Source organism: Coturnix japonica, chromosome 14 (assembly GCF_001577835.2).
Source record: "Coturnix japonica isolate 7356 chromosome 14, Coturnix japonica 2.1, whole genome shotgun sequence".
NCBI classification, from domain to species: Eukaryota; Metazoa; Chordata; class Aves; order Galliformes; family Phasianidae; genus Coturnix; species Coturnix japonica.
This window is the reverse complement of record NC_029529.1, coordinates 8,698,906-8,723,660: the sequence shown is the minus strand read 5'-3', so window position 1 is coordinate 8,723,660 and position 24,755 is coordinate 8,698,906. Positions and strand designations below refer to the sequence as shown.

General features: G+C 41.4%; 2 protein-coding genes across 2 annotated transcripts; one reads left to right on the top strand and one right to left on the bottom strand.

Moving 5' to 3' along the window:
* Positions 1 to 3,115: 3,115 nt before the first annotated feature.
* TEKT5 (tektin 5) lies at positions 3,116 to 19,712 on the bottom strand. Its single transcript, XM_015877103.2, has 7 exons — positions 19,051 to 19,712; positions 18,222 to 18,305; positions 17,265 to 17,335; positions 16,509 to 16,652; positions 14,282 to 14,504; positions 5,536 to 5,690; positions 3,116 to 3,465 (listed from the first exon to the last, which is right to left on the bottom strand). Exons 1-7 carry the CDS (start codon positions 19,609 to 19,611, stop codon positions 3,252 to 3,254), a joined length of 1,452 nt encoding a protein of 483 aa, XP_015732589.1. The 5' UTR covers positions 19,612 to 19,712; the 3' UTR covers positions 3,116 to 3,251.
* A 471-nt stretch (positions 19,713 to 20,183) lies between these two features.
* On the top strand, positions 20,184 to 24,537 carry NUBP1 (nucleotide binding protein 1). Its single transcript, XM_015877105.2, has 11 exons — positions 20,184 to 20,317; positions 20,394 to 20,495; positions 20,650 to 20,786; positions 20,881 to 20,949; positions 21,439 to 21,471; positions 21,786 to 21,876; positions 22,258 to 22,412; positions 23,025 to 23,135; positions 23,255 to 23,357; positions 23,769 to 23,852; positions 24,371 to 24,537. Exons 1-11 carry the CDS (start codon positions 20,284 to 20,286, stop codon positions 24,421 to 24,423), a joined length of 972 nt encoding a protein of 323 aa, XP_015732591.1. The 5' UTR covers positions 20,184 to 20,283; the 3' UTR covers positions 24,424 to 24,537.
* Positions 24,538 to 24,755: the final 218 nt, after the last annotated feature.

The following is a 24,755-nucleotide window of genomic DNA, read 5'->3' as shown; positions in this document are numbered from 1 at the left end:
GTAAAATAGGAAAAATGAACTAGTGGTAGATCAGGATAAGATCAGATATCTTCACTGCAGTCAGTAACTATGTGGGACTGAAATGGCATTATTATTACTGAAGATACTTAGATCCATTGTTTTCTTGCTCTGTTTGGAGGTTGAGTCCATAAACTTTTATGAGCTGTACTTTAGATAATGTTAGGAAATAGCTTGTCTGGAACTAAAATTATCTCATTGTCTGAAGCAGGCAGGGACAGGTTTTGGTCTTCTCTGCATTACTTTATTTGCTATAGAACAGATCTTATCTTTCAAGTTCTATGGATCTGCTTATTAGATTTGTGGGTTAATTAAGGATCCAGTTCATAAGAAGAGATCCATGAAATAAAAGGAAAAAAATTGCCAGAAAGGATGTTTTTGTTAGGGTTTTCTGAAGAGATTCTCAGGTTTATCTGAGTATCTTTATGCTTGTTAGAAATGTGTTTCCTTTGACGTATTCCCATCACAAATGATATTAACTGTGCTTTCAAGGCTGCGTAAATTCATTTACACAGTAACGCAGTTGCAAAACAAGAGTATAATCTAGCTTTTCTGCCTTATCTATCAACTCATCCTCCCAAGAACCAAATACTGACTTATCTCCATCCTCTAAAATTTAGTAAATAAATTCCAGCCCTTTCCAATTTATATAGATTTATAACCTGAGCAGGTTTCCCCCTTTTCTTAGATTGCCTAAAGAAAACTTAATACTTTTACAAAGATGCTGAACATTATCAGCAAACATAAATGTGCTGCATATGTGGGTACTACTAATGCAAGACTGGAGCACTTTCTTTGCTAAGGCTTTTCCACTACGTTAATATACTTTATATCTTCTGGTAGCTGTAGATAGGGAATACAATTATTTTCTGTTCTGTTCTTGTTTTGCAGTAACCAGTAGAAGTTTATTCATACTGGTGGTGGCTGAACCTCAGGGAGTTACTGTTCACATGCAGAACGCTGCTCTCAGAGAATGAAACTATCTGTCATAGATCCCTGGTTGTAGGCAGTCACTCCTAGTAGTTCACACTGTGTTAAGACAAGTTCAGAGTTGTTTGCACTGAAAATAAAGAGGGCACTCCACCCAAAAAGCAGAGCTGAGATCTTGCAGAGACTGTGGCTGAAGAAAGGCAAAGGGAGGAGCTGGATTTTGTGATGTTCAGAGTTATTGTTTGACCCCCAGCATCCCTAAACCCCAACATTAACAAATTCAGACTGACTTCTTAGTGATGCTGTCTGCTGTCAGGAAAAGATTTTTCCTTCTTTCTTTTTCTGTATAAAACTGTTAAAAGAATTTGACTCTCCTAAAAGTGCTTTCCTTCTGCTATATGCTTCTTAATCGAGTTTTTGGCATAAGAAGGGGAGAAACTATTTCTAGCTATTAGGGTAGTTGTGAGAACTGGGAAGGACTCCAATTTCTAGAAATTTATTTGATGCCTTCATGCATGTTCAAATTTCCAAATAATTCTTAGTTCTCTGCATGGTCAGCTGTCATTATTTGATGAATAGGGTGGGACCACTGTCAATATTTAACAGCTCAACGCTAATATTATTCTCCATACGCTGTAAAATAACATACAAAATGCAAATCAAGGGCTTAACAGTTTGGTGGTAACAGAAACAAGTGATAAAATTTCCCTTGCCTCCATACCAGAGCATACAGAGGGAGGAAAACGTTACCAGTGGTAACAGTCCTCCCTGCTGAGAAACAAAGCATTGTGAGATTCCTCACTTTGCACTCAAAGGTTGTTGTAAAGTGTTTCAGATTAAGAGGCAGTAAGATACAACCTTTAATTCCAACCAGATTGCCAACAAATCTTCAGTGTGTCCCCACCACCTCCATTAGCCCTGGAAATGCTCTGCACTGCTATCACTATCACAAACTATCAACACAAACTGGGTTTCTGGAACTTTTCCTGCACCTGGGTAATTCCTCCCAAAGAGCTGGAGACACAGTGCTGGATGGAGCAGTCTGCAGTGTTCATAGCCATGATGCAAGAATTATCTTAATTTAGAAGAAGATGCAGAGTAGTCAATGTGAAATGAGTACCTGTGATTTTGAATCTATAGAAACATACCACGTGTAAATGGTTTGACAGAAAAAGTTGTAACTGTAGGAGTAAAATGGAGTGTGAAATGGCTCAGCCACAACCACACTCAGTGAGATCTGCACTTCACTTGCCAGGAAGTACAACACTGCACAGCTCGGTGTTCCCCAGCAGTGTGACGTCTGTTGTGAGCTGGGTGAAGCCACCACCTCCACAAAACAAAAGAGAAGGAACGGAGCCAGTTTGTTCAGGCAACTTTCAAATCAAGTATTGTTTCAGATTTGGCTTTGGTTCAGTTAAAATGTGTTTTATGTGTTCCTAGAGCTGTTCTGCGAAGGGGACCCTTGTAGGACCAAGGTAGCAGGAAGCAGCTCAGTTGCTAGAACTGTGCATTGCTGATTGTGCTGTACGTGAAGGCACGTAAACCCCACACAGAAACACAATTAACAGAAAAACATTGTTATTCAATTTGTTCAAAAGTCAGACTGCTTTAACATGGGTTAAAACTAGTGCTTCCTCAAATCCCTTTCTGAGATTATCACATTATCAGTGTTTCAGCCTTCACTGTCTTCATTTCGATGATGAAGAACAATGGTACGGTCTGTGCTCATGACGTCTGTTGACATCTACTGATAGTACACATTTCTGCGTAGTTAAGACCTCTTGGTCTTAGGCAAACATTGGTCATGAATAGTTCACATAAATATACAAGATTTTCTTCTATTAATCAAGTCTGCTCAGCCTCCTCTAATTTCAAGCAAACACCAAATTTACTTCTACTAGACAGAGTTGAAGGACGGGCAAGCATTTAGATGTGATGTTTTCAGACCAGGACTTCCCAGAGAGTTAAATCCTATATTGTACATATTCTGTTGAAAAGTGTGGGATGTCAGTTAATAATTTTCTTTAGCTAGTAACTCACAAATCATGCAGCATTTCTGTATTCATTTTAGTGTGGTCTGATTCTGTTAGAACAGGTCTACTAATTCTATTCCATGGAGCATCTACAGCTGAGATTACGCAGTTGTTCAAAGAAAAGAAGCACAGTATTGATTTTGGTTGGTTTATTTCTATTGGATTCCAAACAAAGAAACGAAACCCCAATAAAATAATGATTGCCTTCAGGAAATATTTGCAACCTTTGTAGCTTTCATGTCATGCACAGGAGACATCAAAGGTTACTGCTCAAGTGTAGCCAATGAGCCGTGGGGTGCAGGGGAAGGTCTTGCGCATCTCCATACACTTCTTGTCAATGAAGAAGGAGTTTGCCTTCACAGAAATGTCGTGTTCCAGCTTTGATTTGGTGTTAAGTAGCATTTGCAGAGTATCACGGGCTTCTTGCAGATGTTTCTTTAAGGTCTGTATGGTGTCATCTAAAGTATGAACTTCAGTGACAAGCCTGAAAAAAGAGAAGGGCACAGGTTGCTCCAATAACTTTAGCAATCTCCCACCACATGCCTCTTTTTCACAGAGGACAAGTCAGATTTTCAGACAGAATTCAAACAGAATTCAAAATTCAATCTGAAACCTATTCTTTGCCAAACTTGCTTCCACAGCACCTGTAAGAAGTGTCAATTTCTGCTTACACTGACATTCAACAGCAGGTTAAGCCACTTGGCATCCTGAATGCTGTCTTTCTCACTTGCAGTCTCCTGTTTGGGTAGCAGCTTTAGGGCTAGCATGGCCATGTTGCATTTCTGGAGTGTAGTTCCATGGTCTACCAGTGCAGACGTGGCAAAGTTCCTTGCATAGTCACTGAGTGGGTAAACTCTTTAATACTGTCAACCTGGTGTGTTAGCAAATGTTCTATTAAATAAGCCAAGCACTGTAAGCTTTAAGAAACTGATTTTTTTCCAGAATCCACTTCAACTTGTTTTGGGATAGTCCCACCTTTTTCAGCATGGAACAGCACAGAAAAACTAGACTTTATTAATTTGTTTTCTCTCTAATCCCTTAAACTACAAAGTTGGCAGCACACACACAGAGAACAAATGCACATCAGCACTTCCTTTTAAATAAACAGCAAACTCAGATAACATTTACATGTTACAAAGAAGTGGTTCATTTGATATTTTCCTTCCCTACTGAGCTGAATATCTGTGATTTAAACCAAGAGATAAATACGTGGAACAAATTATTTAAAAAATGAATTAGTAAATGGTTTTGCATTCTCAGGTTGGAGTTTCTCAGTAAAAATATATTTTATTTGAGGTATGAGCTCAGCCAAAAACTGTGATAGAAGAAGTGCCCACATTTCAAATACACTCTGTCAGAATTTCAAGCTCTAATCACAGTTAGGATGAACATTGCATTCAAAGAGTTAGATCAGCTAAAGCATCCAGAACAACGTCTGGCTTAGGGAGCTGTGGCATAACTAAATTAATACTCTTCAAAGGAAGGAGAATATGATATGGTAATTATCAATGTAACTGTCTAGCAAACAGTGTACTTGCATAGATACTTAGGTTGAAATACTGGAAATTGTATCAGACTGATGGAAAAATTATGTGTACATTAAGCCTAAAAGTACTTCTGAATACTTTTATAACTGCATGTTAAGTTCTTATATAACCTGTAAGCTGGTGAGAGCTGAATTGATTCAGTACCCCTACACAAATTTCCTATACATATCTTATCACTACAGGTGAAGAAAATGTTCAATGATTTCAAATGAAGCCTTCAAACTTTCTCAGACACAACCCTTTGGAACATCAACAGCATCACTTTCAATTATGGGAAAAAGGAATAATATGACCTTGTGCTTCAGTGCATTTTTGATCCTAACTCAAAGAAGTTTTGCATTTTGGATACACACAGTCGTGATGACTGATACCAATCATGATGCTGCAGACATTTTTGTGGAGGAGATCTTCAGGGAGGAAGTGAGGAAATAACAGACTTTGAGTGAGTAAAAACTGAAGTTGTATAGTAATATTTAAGGCCATCTTGGTGGTAGTGATTGGCATATCTTTAATAAATTGTTGATACTAGCTTATTTGTATTCCTAATTGATGGTGCAAAGGTAACTGAAGTATTAACTGACCTGCTCCCAGAGTAAAGGTAAGAACCCACAACCAAAATGAGCAGATGAGCTTATCTGTACAATGATTCTGGACTCACTGTATTGGATAAAAGCATTGAAAACAGCAAGTTCAGGAAGAAAGAGAACTTTCTTCCTTAGCCTTGCTCTAATTGGCAGATAACTTTTAAAGGGATCTGAACATCAGATAATTTTTGCATCAAGACAGAATTTTTCCTGAGAAAAAAATTCTAAAGTAAGGTATTTCATGATTCTATGATTCTATGGTCTGGCCCATTACTTCAGCATAGCTACTTCGATTTTAGTTCTTTCTTCCAGGATGTATAGTCACATAATGATTACAGTTCTAATCCTGTTGAATTAATTCATGCTGTTGTTAAATTTCTTGAGTAGCTGAGGAAGGGATGGGGTAGTCTGGCCTCTACTTACTGAAACTGAGGTGCATCACGGCATAGTTCTATATTGGGTCGCCTAGTTCTTCCCTCCAGGCGTGTCTGAGCCACTTTCAGTGGGTACTCCTTTGCCATTATGGATCTCTCCAGTAGCATGATTGTATCTTCTGTCTGGAAGATTTCTTGAAGTACCTGACCAGAGAAGAACATTTCTGTAAGCCTCACATGCATCCAAAATCAGAACTTCATCTGCTTTAAACAGTCCTATTGAAACTGCTTCCATTCTGGTATGTCATTTTGCTTTGGTTTAGGGGAGGAGATTTCTACAACCTCACAGCAACCAAACATATTTGTATAATTTGTTGGCTTGATCTTGCCATTTCTTTCAAAGGATATACAGCAGTCACAGCTCATGGGAGAGCCAGAGGCCATTAAATGCTGTTAAAACATGTAACTAAGTTGTTCCTGCAAAACTGGGTATCAACACTGGAGAACAACTTAGTTCTTACTTCTGAAAGTTACTTACAGGTAACACCCAGAAGCCGGCACACCAGCCCAAATCTTTAAGAGCTTGGTTGATGTTGTACAGTAGAGCAATGTGAGACATCTTTCTTAATTAAATAATCACTGTAAGCAAGCTGTGTTTTATACGAAATGTTTATGCAGATACATCAACGTGTTCTGGTAGCTGTTTATTTTGCACACTAATTACTTACAGTAATAGCACATTGTTAGATCTACCGTTTTCTATATTGCCTACAATTTTACCAGGTACATACTTATTTCTGTAGATTAGGAAAACAACAACAACAACAACAACAAAAACAAGGGAATGGGACATAATATACAATATATTATATGATGGTATGAAAACACCATCTTTTTGTTGCTCAATTAAAAGTAGAAGCAGAATTGGAGCAGCTTGTGCTGTTGCAAGAACGTCACAATTTTAAAATGTTCTAAGAGAATCCTGTGTATGTTCATGCGCACGTGGAGGAGGTGAGATGCAGCTCCCAGGTGGGCTGCTGGGGATTAAAGAGATGTCAGGGGGTTTCTACAAGCCTGCCAGCCCTACCCTTAGTCCACACCTTTCATCTTCATTGCCAACCAAAATATCAACCTGTGGGGATGTGCCAAGGCTGTGAGGGAAGAGTACGCAGTGCTTCTAGAGGTCACCCACTGCTTAGCAGGGTCCTCCTTTCCTGTGTTTATGTTACAGCTTCTCTCACTGCAGGAGTGCTTCCCATGCTACGCCTTGCTGCAAACAAGTGAGCCAAGTTCACTGGGGTGTGGTTATGTTACCTGCAGTGTGCTTTTGTGAGGGTTTGGGCCTCTTACATTAATTCTACTTACAGTTTATAATAAATGGTAAGATGATTTTTAAAAGAATATTAAAGAAGTGTAAATCAAACTAAAACCATTGAAACATAGTAGCTTACGTCACCTCAGCTCAGTAAGAACTCGACAAAGCTGTGTTTCAATTTCATAAAGGATTTGGGAGGGTCATTTGTTTACTACATATGGTGAAACAGAGGACTTGCATTCTCAGACCTTTTTCTGAGTAAGGCCTGCGTGGTTCAGAATTTGAGCTTTATTGGTGACAACAGCTAGACCACAAACCCATGTATTTCAGCTGTAATTTATCATCATATTGAGAATCCAGTTGATTGTTGGTACCAAGAAGAGAGCTTTCATCTAAAATTCACAGTTGTATGTCCTGCCCTTATAACATCATGTCTACGTAATGCACAGTCACTAAAAAGCACCCTCATGCTACACACACGTCCTCACAAGTCCTGCTCATTACAGAGCCAGTAGTGTGCAAGGGCATTATGCACAACCAGGGCTACCGAGCAAATCCCTCACAACTCATTCACAGAGGAAAAAGTTGTTTAAACCTGTTTCCTAACTCAAAATTCAAATGTAAAACCATGCATCTCTCTTCAAGCCCTGCTTGGCTTCATGTAAGTGGATGTGGTTCCTTGTATGTTGCCATTTTTTTTTCCTTGCTTTTTTTTAAGTGCTGTCGTTTCAGACATGCAAAGTAAAATGGCCTCGGGGGAACCACCTCCAAAGCATCACAGAAGCTTAGTTCAAACATTTTTTGATTACTCATTCTGGACACACATTGGATAAAATGACTTAGATAATCTACAGTGCATAAACGGATTGGTGGGGACGATCACCAGATAGTGTTGCACTAGTACACGTCATTTCTGGATGGCCTCCAAAGGCAGGAAGCAAAAACAACAAATGCTGAGCAGCGTGTTCCTAAGAGACTGTGCTGAGGGATTGGCTCAGGCTGCTGCCCACCCGGAAACTTTCCCTTCCAGGACATGAGGAAAGTTTTGTGCTGCAGAATACTTGAGAGCTTCTAGAAACCTGCTTTCCTGCTGCTCTCTCCCCTCACCAAGGCCATGATTTTTATAGTCTGGATACAGTACAACTCAGAAAAAGAGCTGCTAGGTCACACATGTGATCAGAGTAGTCTCGAATAACACCAGCAATGCTACAATCTGACAATTATCGTTAATCTTTCTTGATGGAAATGAGATTCTTTCTAGTCATCAATGAAAGAAAGAAGTTGCCTTCTACAGCAACATCAGCAAAGGCTTGCTTTCATTCAATACAGGCTGCCTTACTTAGCAGCTGGGAGCATGTCCTTCAGTGTGAGAAGACGCTGTGCAGCTAAAGACACTGGATCCATTACAATCCAAATGCATTCTGATGTGCAATGGCTACCACTTGATTACTCCAATTCTAGCCTACCCACTGTGAGTGCCACTTAGCCTAATCCATGAAGAGGCTAGTGTGTGGCAGACTAAGAAGCCAGGCTTCTCCTACATGGTTGCCTTGCCCACTCTTAGTACTCTGATTCAGCCTGTGCAAGTCTTTATGATTTTGTGAGACTAAGCAGCCATTTTAGGAGGCATAAATCTAACTTTGTTTTCCAGTTATTGCCTTACTTTTCATTTGAAATTTCTAGAATATATGCATATCTATTTCCTCCTTCAAACAGGTTTTTCCAGGCATGTTTGAGCTGCTTAAACCAACCAGCACACACCTTCCCAACCACTTCTGAGTCACTCTTCATTAATCGTCTGAAAACTTTACTCTCAAACAGGTTCCCATATTAAACGATAAGATTAAGCGAATGAAGTGTATACGCAGCCACCAGGAAAAGTCATCAGAAACCACAAATCACTGAGTTTTTAAGGCATGAAATGAGAAAGAGAAAAAAGTAGCAAAAGACATATAAAAATATGATAGACCGGGATCCAAGATGAAAGCCCATGTGGGGAAAGTGCCACAGGGAAAGTGCTCCATCCCTCAGCTCACAACACTGCTGCACCCCTGCTTATGGCTTGAACTAGAAGTAGATTGTGTAACTATTAAATGTAACCAATATTCAGTATTTCCTTCTAGCCATCATATAAACATATTCAATAGGTGCTAAGACAACAAATTGCTTGTTTTGGGATTTATAAATACATTTGAATTTAATAAAAAAGATGTGTGAAGAGTGGAAACTCAGAGGATAATCTATTTAAGTGACAGAGCAACTTACTGAAACGAAATTTCTGTAGGTTCTTCAGATATAAAGTAAAGATATATCAAGCAGAAATGTAAGTAAGAATTAGTTTCCATCATATATTGATGTAATATACTGCCTTTTCACACCCCAGCGGTTAAAAAAAATAAGGGGGAACCGTTGCTAAAAGCACTCATTCTCAGTGAACTGAATGGAAATACTCAGAATTGGGGCTACTCTTTCACTGGAATGAGTGGTTAGTTTTTCATGGTTTTACTGAATACCTATCTGTTTTTACAGCATGTTTCTGATCCCTGTGCTCCTGGGTAGAGGAATAGCAAACCTTGCAGGAAGGGAGGAGCTGGGCAGCTCTGCCTCTGAGCATACAAATGCTCTGAGCACAGTGCAGGTGTTCTATCTTGTTCAGTGCTAGCTGAGATAATCTGGTGTTTAGGCATGGGGTAAATACTGGGCTGTGTAAATATGTCACTTGCTCTCTGGTCTGACTGATTCTCAGCCCTACTGCATGTAAACATCCTGTCCTATTGGTTATTTCCAGGAGAGGGAAGCCAAGGTAACTATTTACGTTAATATTAACTTTATGGAAAATAGATGCAAACATATTAATGAGGGGCTGCTACCATGATAAAAGGTTTTCCTCCTTTTCTTAAAGATTTGTGTAGATTTTATATCAGACGTCACATACATTTACCATAATTTCTTTCATCATAAAGAGAGCGTTTCTTGCAGTGAGACATACTGTAGTTACCATACCGCCATCTCTACAATGAATTGTGTGGCTATATTTGCTGTTCACTACCCTAAAATATTGGTCCCAGAACATCTCTGTGCCTGACCAGGGTCACACACTGTGATCAGAACCCTGGAAAATATTTCCATCACCAAACAGCCACATTCTCTGTGAGCCCAGTGACAATGAAACACAGCAGAGCTGTGATTCCCTCTGGTTTAGGATTTAACCCTGGCCAGGGGCTTCTTGTCTCCAGCCAGAACCTCATATACCTAAAGTTATGTCATCCAGATTCTCACAAGAATTCTCTGAAGATTAATCTCAGAATCAAGTAAGATAAGTAATGACAGACTTATACAGTTGGGTTAGAAATGGAAATAGAACATTTTCAGTCTCAGGGTGAGAAGAAATCCTGAGTTATTTAGCTGCCTACACTGCCTGCAGGACACTACAATACCCTGCAGCAATTCCTCTTCATAAACCAGTGCCTGTAGGAAAAGCAGAGCTGTCAGGGAGAACAGCGATCTTGATTTTCAGTTCTTTGTGCTAACAAAGTCACCTATCTGTGATAAACTGTTGCAGTGATGAATTCCTTTGCTTTGAGAAAGAAGTGTGTATGTTTTCCATCTGGATATGTCTGGCTTCTTTCTTGCCACTGATTCTTCTTTTGTTTTTGTCTGTTTTTATAGAGCCATTGGCAAATTTAGCAAGTGTTCTGCCCCTTCCCCAGCAGTCACTTGAATAAGCTGAATCAAGTGCAGTCATCTAGTGCTCCTAACATCACCCTTTTCATCCTACTAAGGAGGAAGTTGAGGAACTTATTCAAGCAATTGCCTGCTTTGCACTCTTTTAATTATTCTTGCAGTTGTGATGACTTCCAGGCTTCATAGTTGCAGTAGGAAATGCTTTATACCACACCCATACTTCCTGCACTAAGTTTCTAAAAAGATGGCAAGTTGTCTCAGCCTGCTAGAGAAAAATCAAGCAAAAGCAGGCAGAGGAGAATTGATCATGGAAGGCCTACCATGAACTAGAAAGGGAGACGTATAAAGCAAGTTTTTAAGGAAAGCATTTCCTTTCTGCATTCAATAGATTCCTGTTCAGAGTCATACAGAACCACTTCAATCCGTTTTTGCTGTTTCCCTATGCAATTCACTTCCCAGACTTCTGATAGAGCTGGGGGCTGTGAGCCTCACCATCCAGCTTCCCCAAAAGAAGTGGGAGGAAGGAAAAGCAGACAATCAAAATTCGAAGAGAACTCAGACAGTTTCCTGAATACATCAGTGGAGCAACAGTGAGAGCAGACAGCAGCTGGAGTGCAAATGCAGAAAGGCAAGCTGGAATCACTGGCAAACAATGTTCCTTGGAGACCTCTCTTACACTGACTTGGAAGCTCGATCTGAACTTGGAGCCCTTTCAAGTACCGACCTTCAGACTGAACTCCAAGTAGAATAAAAGATAAAGTCACAGCTGATCTAACCCAAGATGATACATCTGTAAGTCACTAAACCATTCCTATAAATAAATGCAGATTAGTGGAGGTTTGTAGTAAAAAAATATAGTGGAACAGGTGATCTGTGTTATAAAATGGCCTTATTTGGACTCGTTTAAATACGAAAAGGAAGCAGAGTGCCAAACACTTTCATTGTTGAGGGTTTTGCTCCATTCCTCTTGAAATAATTTCCTCATGTCTATTTATCAAATGCCTTCCAGGAAGAGTTCTTCACTGTAGCCTTGGTCCTGATTGGATTGGGAAGTGCGTATAGCGAAGGCAAATATATGAAGTACTATTCTAAAGTGTATGCTTTGTTCATGCACTATTAAAAAATGATATGCCAACACTTTATAGTGGGAACCTACGTTAAAAGCTGTGTCAGAACCTCAATCAGCAACAGGGAATTTCTTGGGATCTGCTGTTCAGATGTATATCAGGAACACAAGGTAAATGGTGCAGGAATGTGGTAGAGAATGAGGTTCAAGTCCACCCACCATCCTAGTAGCAGAAAAAAAATGCTTAAAAAAGCAGATGTACTGCTGTGTAGTTATTGCTCTTAGACTTGTGCAGTTTGTAACCTGAAATGGAGACATTATGTCATTGATGGAGAAGGTCCTGGCAAAACTCCTGGCCTAACTCTTGATAGAAGTGAAAACAACAGGATGCCTTTATTACATAGAGAATGTCCCTGTGTCTTTTGGTAAATAGGAAACACTTATCTGGATGTAAAGAAAGACAATATCCTACAATAGAACTAAACAGAATAATAATTAATCACTCATTTTCTTTACATTTTGGGTTTTTCTTATATACAAATTTGGTACTTTTTTAGGAGGAGGAAGAGCATGCTGAGACCACAAGCTGAGGCATTAGGTTCATAATCTTAACCAGCTGATCTTCTACATCCAAGTGATACAGACAGAAGAAAATGTGCTATTTCAACATGTGGCTATTTTTTATCATCACCACATTCACACTATTTGTTCTTGTATGTATTTTTCTTTCTAATTCTTTCCTTTCTGATTTTAGAAACAAATGGTTGCAGGAAGTTCCCTGTACAGCTTTTTGTCTGGAAGAGATTTGGCTGTTTCACAAAGCAGAAAAGTATTTTTTCATTCAGAGATGAGCTTCAGATTTCATTAAATATAGAACTTCTCCTGGTTCCAAGCAAACTTTTTCTATATTCATTCTCCTCCCAGTTCATGGAGGTAGTCTGCTTAGCTAGGAAAAGAATTTGGCAGAAGGAAGGATGTCTCTAATATTGACATTCACTGCTTGTGAAGCCAGCGCAAAAACAGCCTTTGAAAGAGTGATCCATTTTCTAATCACAAGAAGATGAAATTGTGGCACCTGTTGTGGTTAATAGGTTAGTATTACACGTGAGAGGAAAAGGAACTGTAGCAGCTGCATTTGACTATAATGATAACCCAAAGAAAAAATAGAAGAGTGGTTGTTTAAGGGACAGCCATGTGTCCTAGCTGCTCCTATGGCTGCCTTAATGCATATCCTAGCAGTACTTTTTTTTCCTCTAAGTGCTTCAGACTACAATACAAGCCTGGAGAAAGAATTAAAGGTAATCTGCTCTGCTTAGCTATAGATGACTGTTAAATAAGCATTCATCCCCTACTCTCTCTCCTTCGTCTTGACCTTTTGAGGTATGGTGAGCAAAAGAATTAACAGGCTTTCTATCATACAGCTTCATCCTCAACCAGCAGCAAGTGTTCATAGATAAAGTCCATGAGAAACTTAGTTTGCCAGTTCAGGGATAAAGTGCTATAGCTGGCTTCATTCATATAGGATCCAAACCACACAAAAACTACATTCAACATCTTTTGTGCTTTATAAGAAGGAAAAATAGGAGAAAACATTATGTGCTGTGACTTCACACATATTTAGCTGGTTGGTTTGCACTTTCCTTTGAGTCCCTAAAAATAAACTGAAAACATCTTAAACAACTTATGACAAATAGAATGGCAGGAAAACTCTATTGTTTCCAAATGTGCATTGAAACAAATGAGTGAACACGAGCCTCCTCTATAAGAGAAGGAGTCTTAATAGAAGAACACAGTGAACTCTGACTGAAGTCACATGAATAACAAGGTAAATCTTAATAGTTCGACAAGTTTTTATCTGTCAGTACAAAGGCAGAACCTCTTGTTAATTTCAGAATATATTTCAAAATTCCACCAATACATTTCCAACAAATCACATTTTTTCCATGCAAAGTGACTGGAAAGGTAATACAGATGGAATTTAATACAGGTCTGTCACCTTTAGTGCTATTTCTCCTTTATATCACATGAAAAGAAAGAAGAAATGTTTGAGAATTTAACCATCTGAACCACGCCAAAATATGAGGCTATTTCAAAGCACAACCGGGCTGAAAGTCAGGTTAAAGATGTGGAAGTATATTGTGTTAAAAGCAGAAGGACAACTTGGAACTTAGGTTTCAAAGACAGTCTGATAACATTTTGAATATAAGGATTCTTAATTTATCTCTTACTGCTGCAAAATGAAAGTGCAAAAACTTAAAATGTTTTCTTTCCTCTAAAAGCAAAAGAATGTTTCAGTGCTGGTGGGCCTTTTTATTTGTGTGCTTTCCAAGGTTATTTCACTGCTTACCAAAAGAAATAACAAAACTTTCCTTTGCTCAGGAAATGACCGGGGAATAGCCTCAATAAATGAAAAATAGAGAAAATTAAAAAATACCATCTAAAACATCTTTTCCCACTTCAGGCATGTAAGGTGCAAATGAACATAAGCACACTGATCCTTCATATAGGACAGATGTTGAATGGTTTCTTGTAAAACTGTGTCATCTCAGGCTGCTCATCTTTGAGTGAGCTCTCCCCAGGCTGCAAGTGATGCAAATGCATTGCCTGAGGAAGCTAATAGAGCTGTGCCTTCTGATGCCTTATTCAAGAAGGATGTAAACCCTAGAGATTTCTGTGCCTTTCATGCACAACTAAGATTATATGCAGCTGCCGATGCTTAGTGAATCTTACCTTAGCCAGCTGTGCCTGGAGTTTGTTCTTTGCATCAGCTACTTCGGCAATGCGTTTGTTAAAGGCCAAATTGGTGCTGACATATTGATTCCACAGCTCCTCAGATGTGCTCTCCATTGCAAGCTCTGTATCCTCCCGGAGCTTGGCAGAGTTGGCTCTTGCAAGTTGAGAGCACCTGATATTGTCTTCACTGAATTTAGCCCATGTTGCAGGAACTGAAACACTAGTAAGGAAAATAGAAGTACACTGTACGTCATCAAATTAGATTCAAATGCTGCCTACCTGAGTGAACCCAAAGCCTTTCTCCTGGAGAAACTGAGCTGTGTGTCACCAACTACCAGAAAACATGAGAAGCCAACCTAGGTGATGGCAAAAGACCAACTAACCATGAGAGCAGGACTGTTACACATCTACAGCCCTGCGTCACAAGAAATGTATGACCTGTGTCGTAAAGTATGTGGTTTTGATTCTTCTAGTAGCCTTTAACATCAGAAAGAATGGTAGCAGGAAAATGGATAACTCATTGACTGACCTAGGATAGGAGTAAGGAGAGCTGGAATTTTCTTCCTGCTCTATCACTGTCCATTTCTACTATTTGGAGGATATCCATCCTCTTTCTTTTCCATGTATTATAACAAACACTTTTGCTTTAATTTATGGGGCTATTATTCTTAACCTTATTAATATATATGAGACATATAGAAACAACATTGCTATGGGAAAGTACATGAATGGACAGAGAAAAACTGAATAAAGGTCTCCTGCACAGAGAAAAATGCCACCTAAGAATATTCCCTCTGCTATGTCATGTAGCAAAAAAACTTTGGGGTTCTTAGTTCTATGCTTATCTGTTAAAATCAACAGGGGAAATTTTGCCATTTTTTGAGTCTCACATTTGTTTTCTTTAGATTTTAAATGAATGCTGAGATTTAACATTAAGGGATGAAATAATTTAATTTTGTTATGGCTTGTTTTTTCAGTTGCTCTTTTTTTGTCTTTCCAGTTTTTCACAGTGTATTCCTGTCTCTCCAAACCAAGAAGCTTTCAATCTTGATGGTTTGAAATAGTTAATACCTGATCTGTTTTTTTAACATTGCTTTCCCAGACTGTAATTTATCTGGCTGGCTCTGTTGAATGATTCAAGCAGAAAACACCTGCTCTGCTCCCAAGTGCTGCATGTGTCTCACTTTGCCAAATGATTTCAGTAAGATGTTAATGAAAAATGGCATTGCTTTGGATTATGGCTGGTGAAAAGCAAAAGGGGCTGTAAAACTTATCCACATTAATCTACTTTTTTCTTTTTTACCAGAGTTGACAAGCATATTTTTACTCATTGCTAATCCTAAAAGCAGGTAGTGTGACTGGAGTCAGCAGAATTCCTGCCAAGTTTCTCTCATTTACTCCCTCATTTCAGTAGTGAATGAGGTGATCTTCTGTTCTGTTAGTAAACAAATAATACACATTTCTTCCCTCCACTGCTCAGCAGGACAGAGTCGCCATCATCTGAAACTGTGAAGTATGTTCACCATTTAGATACTGCTCTGTTCAAGTGAGAAGCACATTAACGAGTCATTAGCACAAAAATACTGCCCTCTATTGCAAGTTGTTTTTATTCTGCTATTGCTTTAGGATTGGATGCAGGTGTTCATAACTATACCATGACATACAGTTTTAAAACTGTATATTATTGCAAAATTTCAATTCATCATGCTAAAATCTACTAAATCCTTTCAGTCATACTATTTAATACATGTCCTGTACATCTTGATGGGCTAATTTCCAAATAATCCAAGCTATTTTTGGTGTGCACCTGCATGCTGCTCATCCCACTACACTTAACCGCACGCCTTAGCTATGTTTTGCTTTGATTTCACGTGCTTTGGAACCTGAAGAACACAGAAGATTATAAATTAAGAACAAGAAGAGCTATCTGCATGAAGCAGTTTGAAGGCAGCGAGTCAGCTGCAACATGTTTGTAAATGATTGTTGTCTCTGAAACAGCCCAGCGCACAATATTGTAGGTGCTGCAGGCTGTCAGCTTCTGCCTGCTCTCCAGCCACAGCAGCTGTTAGAAAGCAGGCACTGACTGAGGATGATGGAGGGTTCACACCAAGGAAAACCACACAAGGAGACACTTCTTTTTCTGCTGCTTTTCTAAGGCTCAAACTTGTGCTGTGATCAGGCTCCTGCTTGGCAAGAGAAGACAGCAGCGACCACTCATACTCACGTCCCATCTGCTTTCTCCACTCCGTGGTAGAAGTTGATGCTGTCTGATGTGTTCCTCAGGTTAAAGCACTTCGTGTCAATAAAATGGGCTGCACTTTTGTCAGAAAGATCCTGCTCCAGGGCATGCTGCACATCTCGGTTGATGCTGTGAAGGGGAAAGTCTTACTTTAATCTGAATATCTTTAAAGCTTTAGTACTAGGTAGCTAATTGCCTTCATTAACACCCTCCCATGCTTCAGCATATCATTTGCCGGCATTTACAGTGGCATGAAAATGCTTTGCGCTGTAATTTAACTAGAGGGAGCTGCTGCACCATTTCACCCTGCCCACCTTTTAGCCTCTGAGCATCCCCCAAAGAACCACATTTAATTCAGTGCATTGAATGTTGTTTGTCGTTTTGATGACAAATGGGTGAAAAACAACAGATAGCTGTTGTGTGGCACGCAGGGCAGCCTCAGAGCAAAAGAGAGCGGGCGTTCAGTAACAGCTTTCACACTAGCAAAGCTGTAAGATGGGAGAAATCTTTGAAGAAGATGGCAAATTGTCTTGGTTCACTTGGAGCTTTAAGTGATAGGTATTGCTCTTCTGCAGCTTAACAAATTCTATTCTTAGGAAGAATTAGAGGCGGAGGGCAAGGAGCATCTAACAGACTAAGCCTCTGATTTTGCAATTGCTATTTTCAGTCTGTCGTTAGATCCCAGCCAACGCTGGATTTAGCTTCTTGTCTTTAAAACAGGAATTAAATGTAAATACTTACCCCAGCTGATGATTGATTCTTTGTGCAAGTTTTGCCAGTATTTCTTGACAGTCTTTGTATAGATCAACCTCCTAGAGTGGAAAACATCCAGATGTCAGTGTTTGTTTCATCAGACTCCATTTGTTTTAGTGAATACAGCCTACTTATTCTGCATTCTAGATGCTGAAGTCATCTCATGTATCTCAAATGTGTGGATCAGGAAAGTGTTTTTCTCCCTTTCATCCTCAGTGCTACAAAGTTGTATCTTTGGAGTTGGTTCTGCGTGGCCTTTTATATTATGTCAAATATTCTAGTAGATTTTAATGGATAGAGTCATTATTCTGACAAAGTCAGATCTTTCTTGGGCTACGTATAATGAATGTACTTGAAACATGAGCCTTAATCCATCAAACTACTCTCTAACTACTGTTACATTTTTCTACAGTAATACAAACACTTGGTTAATAGCAGAATAGGTTGAAAATATATCTCATTTCAGAAGTAGGTTCCTTGAAATAAATAATACTCTTCGTAAGTACAAATATTAGTCAAAGAAATTCAAAGCCAAGTTTCCACTCAGACTTAAATAAATTAAAAATGCTGAAATAAACCACACTGGAAACTACGCAAACGTTACTTACAGTCCTTCAGGCAGCATTATATACTGTAAGCTCTTAAGGACTTCAGAGATTTTATAGAACATGGCCTCAAAAACAATGAAGATTGTTTCTACATCAGTTCATGGGCAAAGACAAAACTGGAGGGACCTCACATAGACCCATGGCTGCTCCTCTTGTTCCAGGGAGGATGAGCAGAACATCAGTCATTCCCACATGTGTAGTTTAACCCATTTTTTCTCCTCTCTCACCTTCAGTCTTCCAAATGAGCTATGAACTAATGCTTTTGCCCTGATAAACATTTAGTTGGATTTTGGTTATTCTCATGGTTTGAAAAATAAACCACTGAGTCCAATCCTACCTTCATGAGGTTCTTTTCCACATCATCATGAACCAAGTCTATTTCCTTCCGTTTCTCACGGTAGTACAAGCATTCCAGGGCTGTCTGCAAGCAAAGCAAGGAACAGTTACAATAGGCACAGTACTGCATTGTTGAGCAAAAAACTTTGCTGAAGAGACCATAGAGCTGACATGATAAATAATGGCATCCATTGAGGGTGAAACAGAAGATGGCTTCACTGCACAGAACTGATGAGTTTTTGTGGCTCATTACCTTACCTGCTAATACATACTTTTAGGGGTGAGCTGCCACCCAAACTTTCATTTGATGAGCTGCATAGTAATGTGCAGCAAGGCCGACATCACAACTTGCCCCAGTTTTGTTTAAAATTGTGTTACTTAAAACACCTGTTTTACGCTGATCCATAGCAAAATCCCTGGCACTCATCTCTCCCAATTGACCCTTACTCAATGTCAAAGTTCGGAAGTCTTGTAACCATAGCGAATGACTACCATTACTGAACAGGGGGCCCAGGGGTACTGCAGCTCACTGAGCCACTGCCTGCTCTGCTGGAAGGCACAGAAATGACCTCAGAAATGACTGCCTGCACCTGCCAGAGGCTCGGCCTCCTGGAGCAGGGAGATGGGACAAGAAGGCAGAGAAGCACCTTGGTATGTTCCTGTATTGAGCTGTGACCATGGTGGCCAAGTTTCCTTCCTACAAAGGGTAATATTTGACCAAGGTCTGTCTTGGTGACAAGGAAGTTATAACAGTATGCAACAGAGAGAAAACTATTCTCTTTACCCATTTGGCCACATAATCATGAAGTAAGCGGCTGTGTCAAACTTACCTTCAGTGGAACCTGTATTTCAGCTATAGCACATTCAAGCCGCTTCTTGGCTGTTTCCAAGGCCTGGGTCTCTTTGAGCAGACATTCCAGCTCATAGGCGAGCTCAGATCTCCAGAAATCAATGTTAGAGATCCTGTCTCCCAAGTTCCTGCGACTGTCTTCTTGCATCTGATGAGTCAGTTGGTCTTTATCTTGCATCATCCGCACAGAATCAGTGTTCATCCTTCCAGCCCAATACCTGGAGGCTTCAGAGCCTTTTAACTGAACCATGTTTGCATGGTGCCAGTCGCGAGTGCTGTAGCGGGAATGCAGAGCAGAGCGCAATGCGGGCAGAACAGTGGGTGGCCGCCCGGTGGGACCGAACTGCTCAGCAGAGCTGGGAAGGACCGAAACCACCTTATGAAGCACACTGGGCTTCCAGGAGCTGAGGTGGCGGTACCCTGGTAGGTAGTAGGACTGGTAGGTGTCCTTAGTGGTGCTGGTCGGGGCTGGGTCCGGGAACAGGCAGCTCTTCTTTGTGCCACAATAACTGGCAACCTGCGTGGTCCCCAAAAACTCCATGGTGCGCAGGGCTCAGGCAGCCGCCTCCAGGCAGCCCCTCTGCTCGCTGCCCTGCGTGCCGGCACCCGGTGACACACAGTGTTGTCACAGGGCTCTGAGCCCATGGTACATTCCATGGCCCTTACTCCACCCTTCAGAATGTTTACAGTAACACGCTGTAGGGAACAACCAGCCCAGAGGCCGGGACCCCTCACACTAATTGTGCTTCAAGGCTTCTGGCCATCGTTTGTCTTTCTTGGGAGGTGGACAGTTACTTAAAGCAGTGTTTTATTTTACCCTAGGAAAGATGAAGAACGTCACCATGGCTCAGTGGTCTATCAGATGGTTCAGGCTCCATCATGGTTCAGGCTCTATCAGATCACCCTGGGCTCCATCAGATCACCCTTAGGGCAGCGGCTGTCCTTTGCTGAGCACAGAGGATGCCCAGTTGGGTTCTTTGGGGTTCTCAGTTTTACAGCTGTGGTTTCCACAGATACTCAGAGCTGCTGCTCAGTGTTACCAGCGTTGTGTCTGTATTGAAATCACACATAACCTCATGTACCCCAAACTCCCAGCAATAACATCATCGCATCATCGCCCTGCAGCCTCCATCCCCGCCCGGCCCTGCAGCGCCCCCCAGCGGCCAGGCGGCTCCGTGCAGCCCCGGCAGCGGAAGTGTCGTAATGCGGCGCCATGGCCGAAGTGGCGGCCGGGTCGCAGCCGGAGGGTGAGGGACGCTCCGTCCCTTCGTGTCGTTTCGCTTTGCCGCTCCCGTCCGCTGCAGCTCTCATGTTCCTTTGCAGACTGCCCGGGAACCAGCAGCGCTCAGGCGGGTCGTGCCGCCGCCTGTCAGGGATGCCCCAACCAGAAACTGTGCGCCGCCGGCGCCGCCGCCACGGACCCGGGTGAGAGACGCGCTGTGCGGGGCGGGCGCTGCGGGGCGGGGAGCTCCGAGATGTGTCGGGGCTGACACGGCCGCACTGCCCGCACTGCACGCATTGCATTCATTGCATTGCACTCATTGCATTGCACTCATTGCACTCATTGCCCGCATTGCAGTCGAGGCGGCGGAGCTGCGGGAGCGGCTGCGCGGCGTGAAGCACATCGTGCTGGTGCTCTCTGGGAAGGGCGGCGTGGGGAAGAGCACGTTCAGCGCGATGCTGGCCCATGGGCTGGCGGCCGACGAGGCCAAACAGGTGGGAGGCAGCGGGTCGGAGCCGGCACTGAGCGGAGCAGCCTTTGTGCTGCGGGGTTTTGGTTCCCACGGGCCTTCGTTGCTTTGTGTTCCAGGTCGCTCTGCTGGACATCGATATCTGTGGGCCGTCCATCCCTAAGATGATGGGTCTGGAAGGAGAGCAGGTGCGCAATGACCGCTTCTATAGCAAGAGGCCAAAAGTGTGCATTAAAAGCATTCCCGATGTTTCATTAAGGCTTCAGCTTCACGTTCATGCTTCTATGAGGTTGTTTATTGGGAAGCCAGACAGCGGGCAGGGGAGCAATGAGGGTGAGATGGCTGATGTGCGGCGTGGTTTGCTAAAGAATGGCAGGCAGTCGGGGGGACCAGTTTTGTCCGGCAGGTTCTGCTCCGTATCTACTGCTAATCCATTAATGCTGAACTGGGTCATATCAGCATGCTGCTCTTTGTCAGCTCTGAAGTGTTTCATGTATTTATATAAAGTCATGGGTGTGCTCCATGGAGGCTCCTCTGCAATTTTTAATTAAACTGGCCCAATAAAGTGGCACCACATGGACAGGCAAGGTCTTTTTATCTTCTTCTGTCTTCTGCTCATCTTTTACATAATTTCTGCATTAATTTCTAGTGTAACTTTGTATCTCTTCAATTTTCAGGTTCATCAGAGTGGATCAGGATGGTCTCCAGTGGTAAGCTGTGCAGCTGTTCCCAGAGGTGGCTGGATGGGTTTGACGCTGTTCTGAGGAGCAGAAGGACTGGGGAAGAAGCACAGCTTACTTTTATATTAATTCTAATGACATAAATACCCAGGTTCTATACAGTAAGGTGAGAGTATGTCACTCTCTGATGGACAAAGGGCCTCTTACGCCCCCCAAAAAACATCTCCTTAATCTCAAAAGAATGCAGGGAAAATGCAGGGTGATGTTTTTGTCTAAAGGTCACCCATAGTGTATCCCTCTACCCTTTGTCTCCTGTTCTGCATGGAGTTTCTCTTCTCTTTTAGTATGTTGAGGAAAACTTAGGTGTCATGTCAGTGGGGTTCTTGCTCAGTAGTCCTGACGATGCCGTCATCTGGAGAGGACCAAAGAAAAATGGTACGTGTTCAGGGTTTTCAGCAACAACTTACATGGTTAGAGGAACAAATACCTGAAGATGAGCTTACTTGGCTAACAGTACGAATGTAATATAGTAAGCGATGGCAGAAAAGCAGTGAATGCTTCAGTCTGTTCAGTGGTAGTTACTGCACCTTCAGCAGTTTTCTTACAGAGTAGAGCCAGAGCTGTGGAATACGGTTGCATTACTGCTTCCACTTCTATCAGAGAACATTCCTGTTCTCTGGAATAAATAAGCATTCCTGTCCCTGAGTTGACTGTAGTCAGAAGGCTTTGCAAACCTGGGCTATAGAATTTGAAGCAGACTGAAGTTTACAAGGGATTTCATTTCTTTTAATCCCACGTTCTTCTCCTCTCTTCTAGGGTTGATCAAACAATTTCTTCGCGATGTGGATTGGGGTGAAGTTGACTACCTGATTGTAGACACCCCTCCAGGAACGTCAGATGAGCACTTGTCAATTGTGCAGTACCTCGGTGCATCACATATAGATGGCGCTGTTATAATTACTACCCCTCAGGTAAGAGATCTTCATTTCCACTCACAGAAGCAGCACAGTGAGTCCTTGGTTGAGAATCTGTGTTTAATTTCAGAGAAGGGAGCTGACTGACTTGCTCTGGCTGCTTTATGAGTTATGTGGGTGCGTGGATGGAGTAATGGACCTAAGTGAGCTTCTGCACCACCGAGTGGTTCATGATCAAAAGCTGATCTGTACTGGGTAGTGAAATGCATTAATTCACTTCCTTCTTCAGGATATGAGCTGGCATCACTGTGCGTTTGTAATTTGGTCACCAGTGGCTTAAAGCTCAGAAGTCAGTAAGTTTAGTGTTCAAATAATAAGGTGTGCACTGCTTGTCAGCAAAGAAAGTGCTGCCTGCCAACTGCCTGATGCTATGCATAAATCAGTTGGAGTAGTGAAAAGTCACATGAAGACTTAAAATCTGGGGGAAAGTTTGATTTGCAAATAGAAAAATGGCAGATTTCTGTGGTGTACGTTTTTAAAAGAGAAAAACAGCTGAAATTGAAGTTACATCAAATTCATGGGGTTATGGTGATCACAATACAAACAGAACGGCACCAATTGATTACAGACAACTCATTAGAAAGTCCAATTGTTTCTTCCTGTTTGTAGGAAGTCTCACTTCAGGATGTTCGAAAAGAAATCAACTTCTGTCATAAGGTGAAACTGCCCATCATAGGTGTCGTGGAGAACATGAGCGGCTTTATATGTCCAAACTGTAAGGTAAGGCTCTCTGTATCTTAAAGCATTTCTTTATCTCGATGTTGTTTGCATATCAGACATGAAAAACACCTCGTTCTCAGAATCAGAGCACTGTAACTCTTACTTTCATGTTATCCCAGAAAGAATCTCAGATCTTTCCCCCAACCACTGGAGGTGCAGAGAAGATGTGCCAGAACTTAAATGTTTCCCTGCTGGGCAAAGTGCCTCTAGATCCTCAAATAGGTAACGTTACCATGTTGCACTGCAACAGCTTTAAAACTGTGCTGGTGTTACTACTGGGAAGCCTGAGGTACAGAAAGTGAAGCAGTTAGTGCTCTGTCATCACTGCCACTGGCATGACTCAGGTTCTGTTGTGGATTATGAGATATCTGGTTCATCACCTGCTGGCTATTAGAGCTGAACACTTGATTTAATGACTTGATCAGGTCAGTACTTCCAAAGTAATGACTGGAACTTCCTGCTGATTGTGGACCTTTGTAAAACTGAGCTGTAGCTCCATCACTGATGGAACTGCTTCTTAAAAGGAGTGGATACCGGTGGTTCATTGGAGTGTAACCAATAGTGGGATGAGCAGCAAGTAAAGACAAGTTCCTTTCCTGCTGTGCTGTTTTCATGCTTCTCCCGTCCTTCCAGGAAAAAGTTGTGACAAAGGCCAGTCTTTCCTGTCTGAAGTGCCTGACTCTCCAGCGACGTCATCTTACAGGAGCATCATTCAAAGTAAGTCTTACAGTCACCATGAAGGTGAATCCCTTCTGCAGTGCATTGAAGGTGCTGGAAATCAGTTTTCTGCCACGTGTCATCAGAAAACAAACCAGGGCACACATGCATAGCAATTAAGAACATAATGTGTGATATAAAGTTTACTTCTTTTGGTCCATAGTTATGAGGGACTTCTAGAGTGATGACTAAGTTGTAAATACAAACTTTTTTCATCCTTTTGCTTAAATGATCAATTTTAAGAGGTGTGTTTGCTTGCTTTCAAGCAATTGTTAAGCAGGCCACCAAGGGGAGCCTACTAAGTATGATAGTGCTGATACAGTATGATACTATTGCCTCCTTCTGGTTGTGATTACATATAAACTACCTCAGGAGCCAGTGATGTACAGTTTGAAAATACCAGCAATGTTCCTAACGCTGTTATAAAGGCCCAACCTGTGACAGCAGCAGGGGATACACTGATGCCTGGCAGGCGGTGGGATTGGTGTCTATGTGTTACTTTTTCCCTGTCTCTCCAGGGATTCAGGAGTACTGTGATCAGCACCACTGTCAAGAAGAAAAGATTATCTGAATAGAATAGAAACATGCTTTGTGGGTAATTATAGAAAAATAACTTATGCCTTGCCTTAATATAAGGAATGTATTCTTTTTGTACATTGCAAATAAATTCTTAGTATTAATGTCATTCTCTTAGGGTTGTTTTTTTCCATAAAGATTAATCAAGATTCCTGAAATTCACAGCTGGTCTCAGAGCTTGCCATGGAGTTAATGAAATAAATGAATATTCATATATGTTACAAAGGTGCAATTTGCATCCACTGTCATCATACTGATATCCTGAATATGGTGTTTGAAGATGTGCATAGGTAAAATCTTATTCATAGAGCTGAATGTAAAATAGGT

Coding starts and splice junctions, on each gene's coding strand:
- NUBP1 (XM_015877105.2), top strand. CDS start 20,284: ATGGCCGAAGTGGCGGCCGGGTCGCAGCCGGAGG. Junction 20,496..20,649: donor CGCCGCCGCCACGGACCCGG/GTGAGAGACGCG, acceptor CCCGCATTGCAG/TCGAGGCGGCGGAGCTGCGG. Junction 21,472..21,785: donor GATCAGGATGGTCTCCAGTG/GTAAGCTGTGCA, acceptor CTTCTCTTTTAG/TATGTTGAGGAAAACTTAGG.
- TEKT5 (XM_015877103.2), bottom strand. CDS start 19,611: ATGGAGTTTTTGGGGACCACGCAGGTTGCCAGTTATTGTGGCACAAAG. Junction 14,505..16,508: donor GTGGAGAAAGCAGATGGGAC/GTGAGTATGAGT, acceptor TTTCCTTACTAG/TGTTTCAGTTCCTGCAACAT. Junction 3,466..5,535: donor CGTGATGCACCTCAGTTTCA/GTAAGTAGAGGC, acceptor CTCTTTTTTCAG/GCTTGTCACTGAAGTTCATA.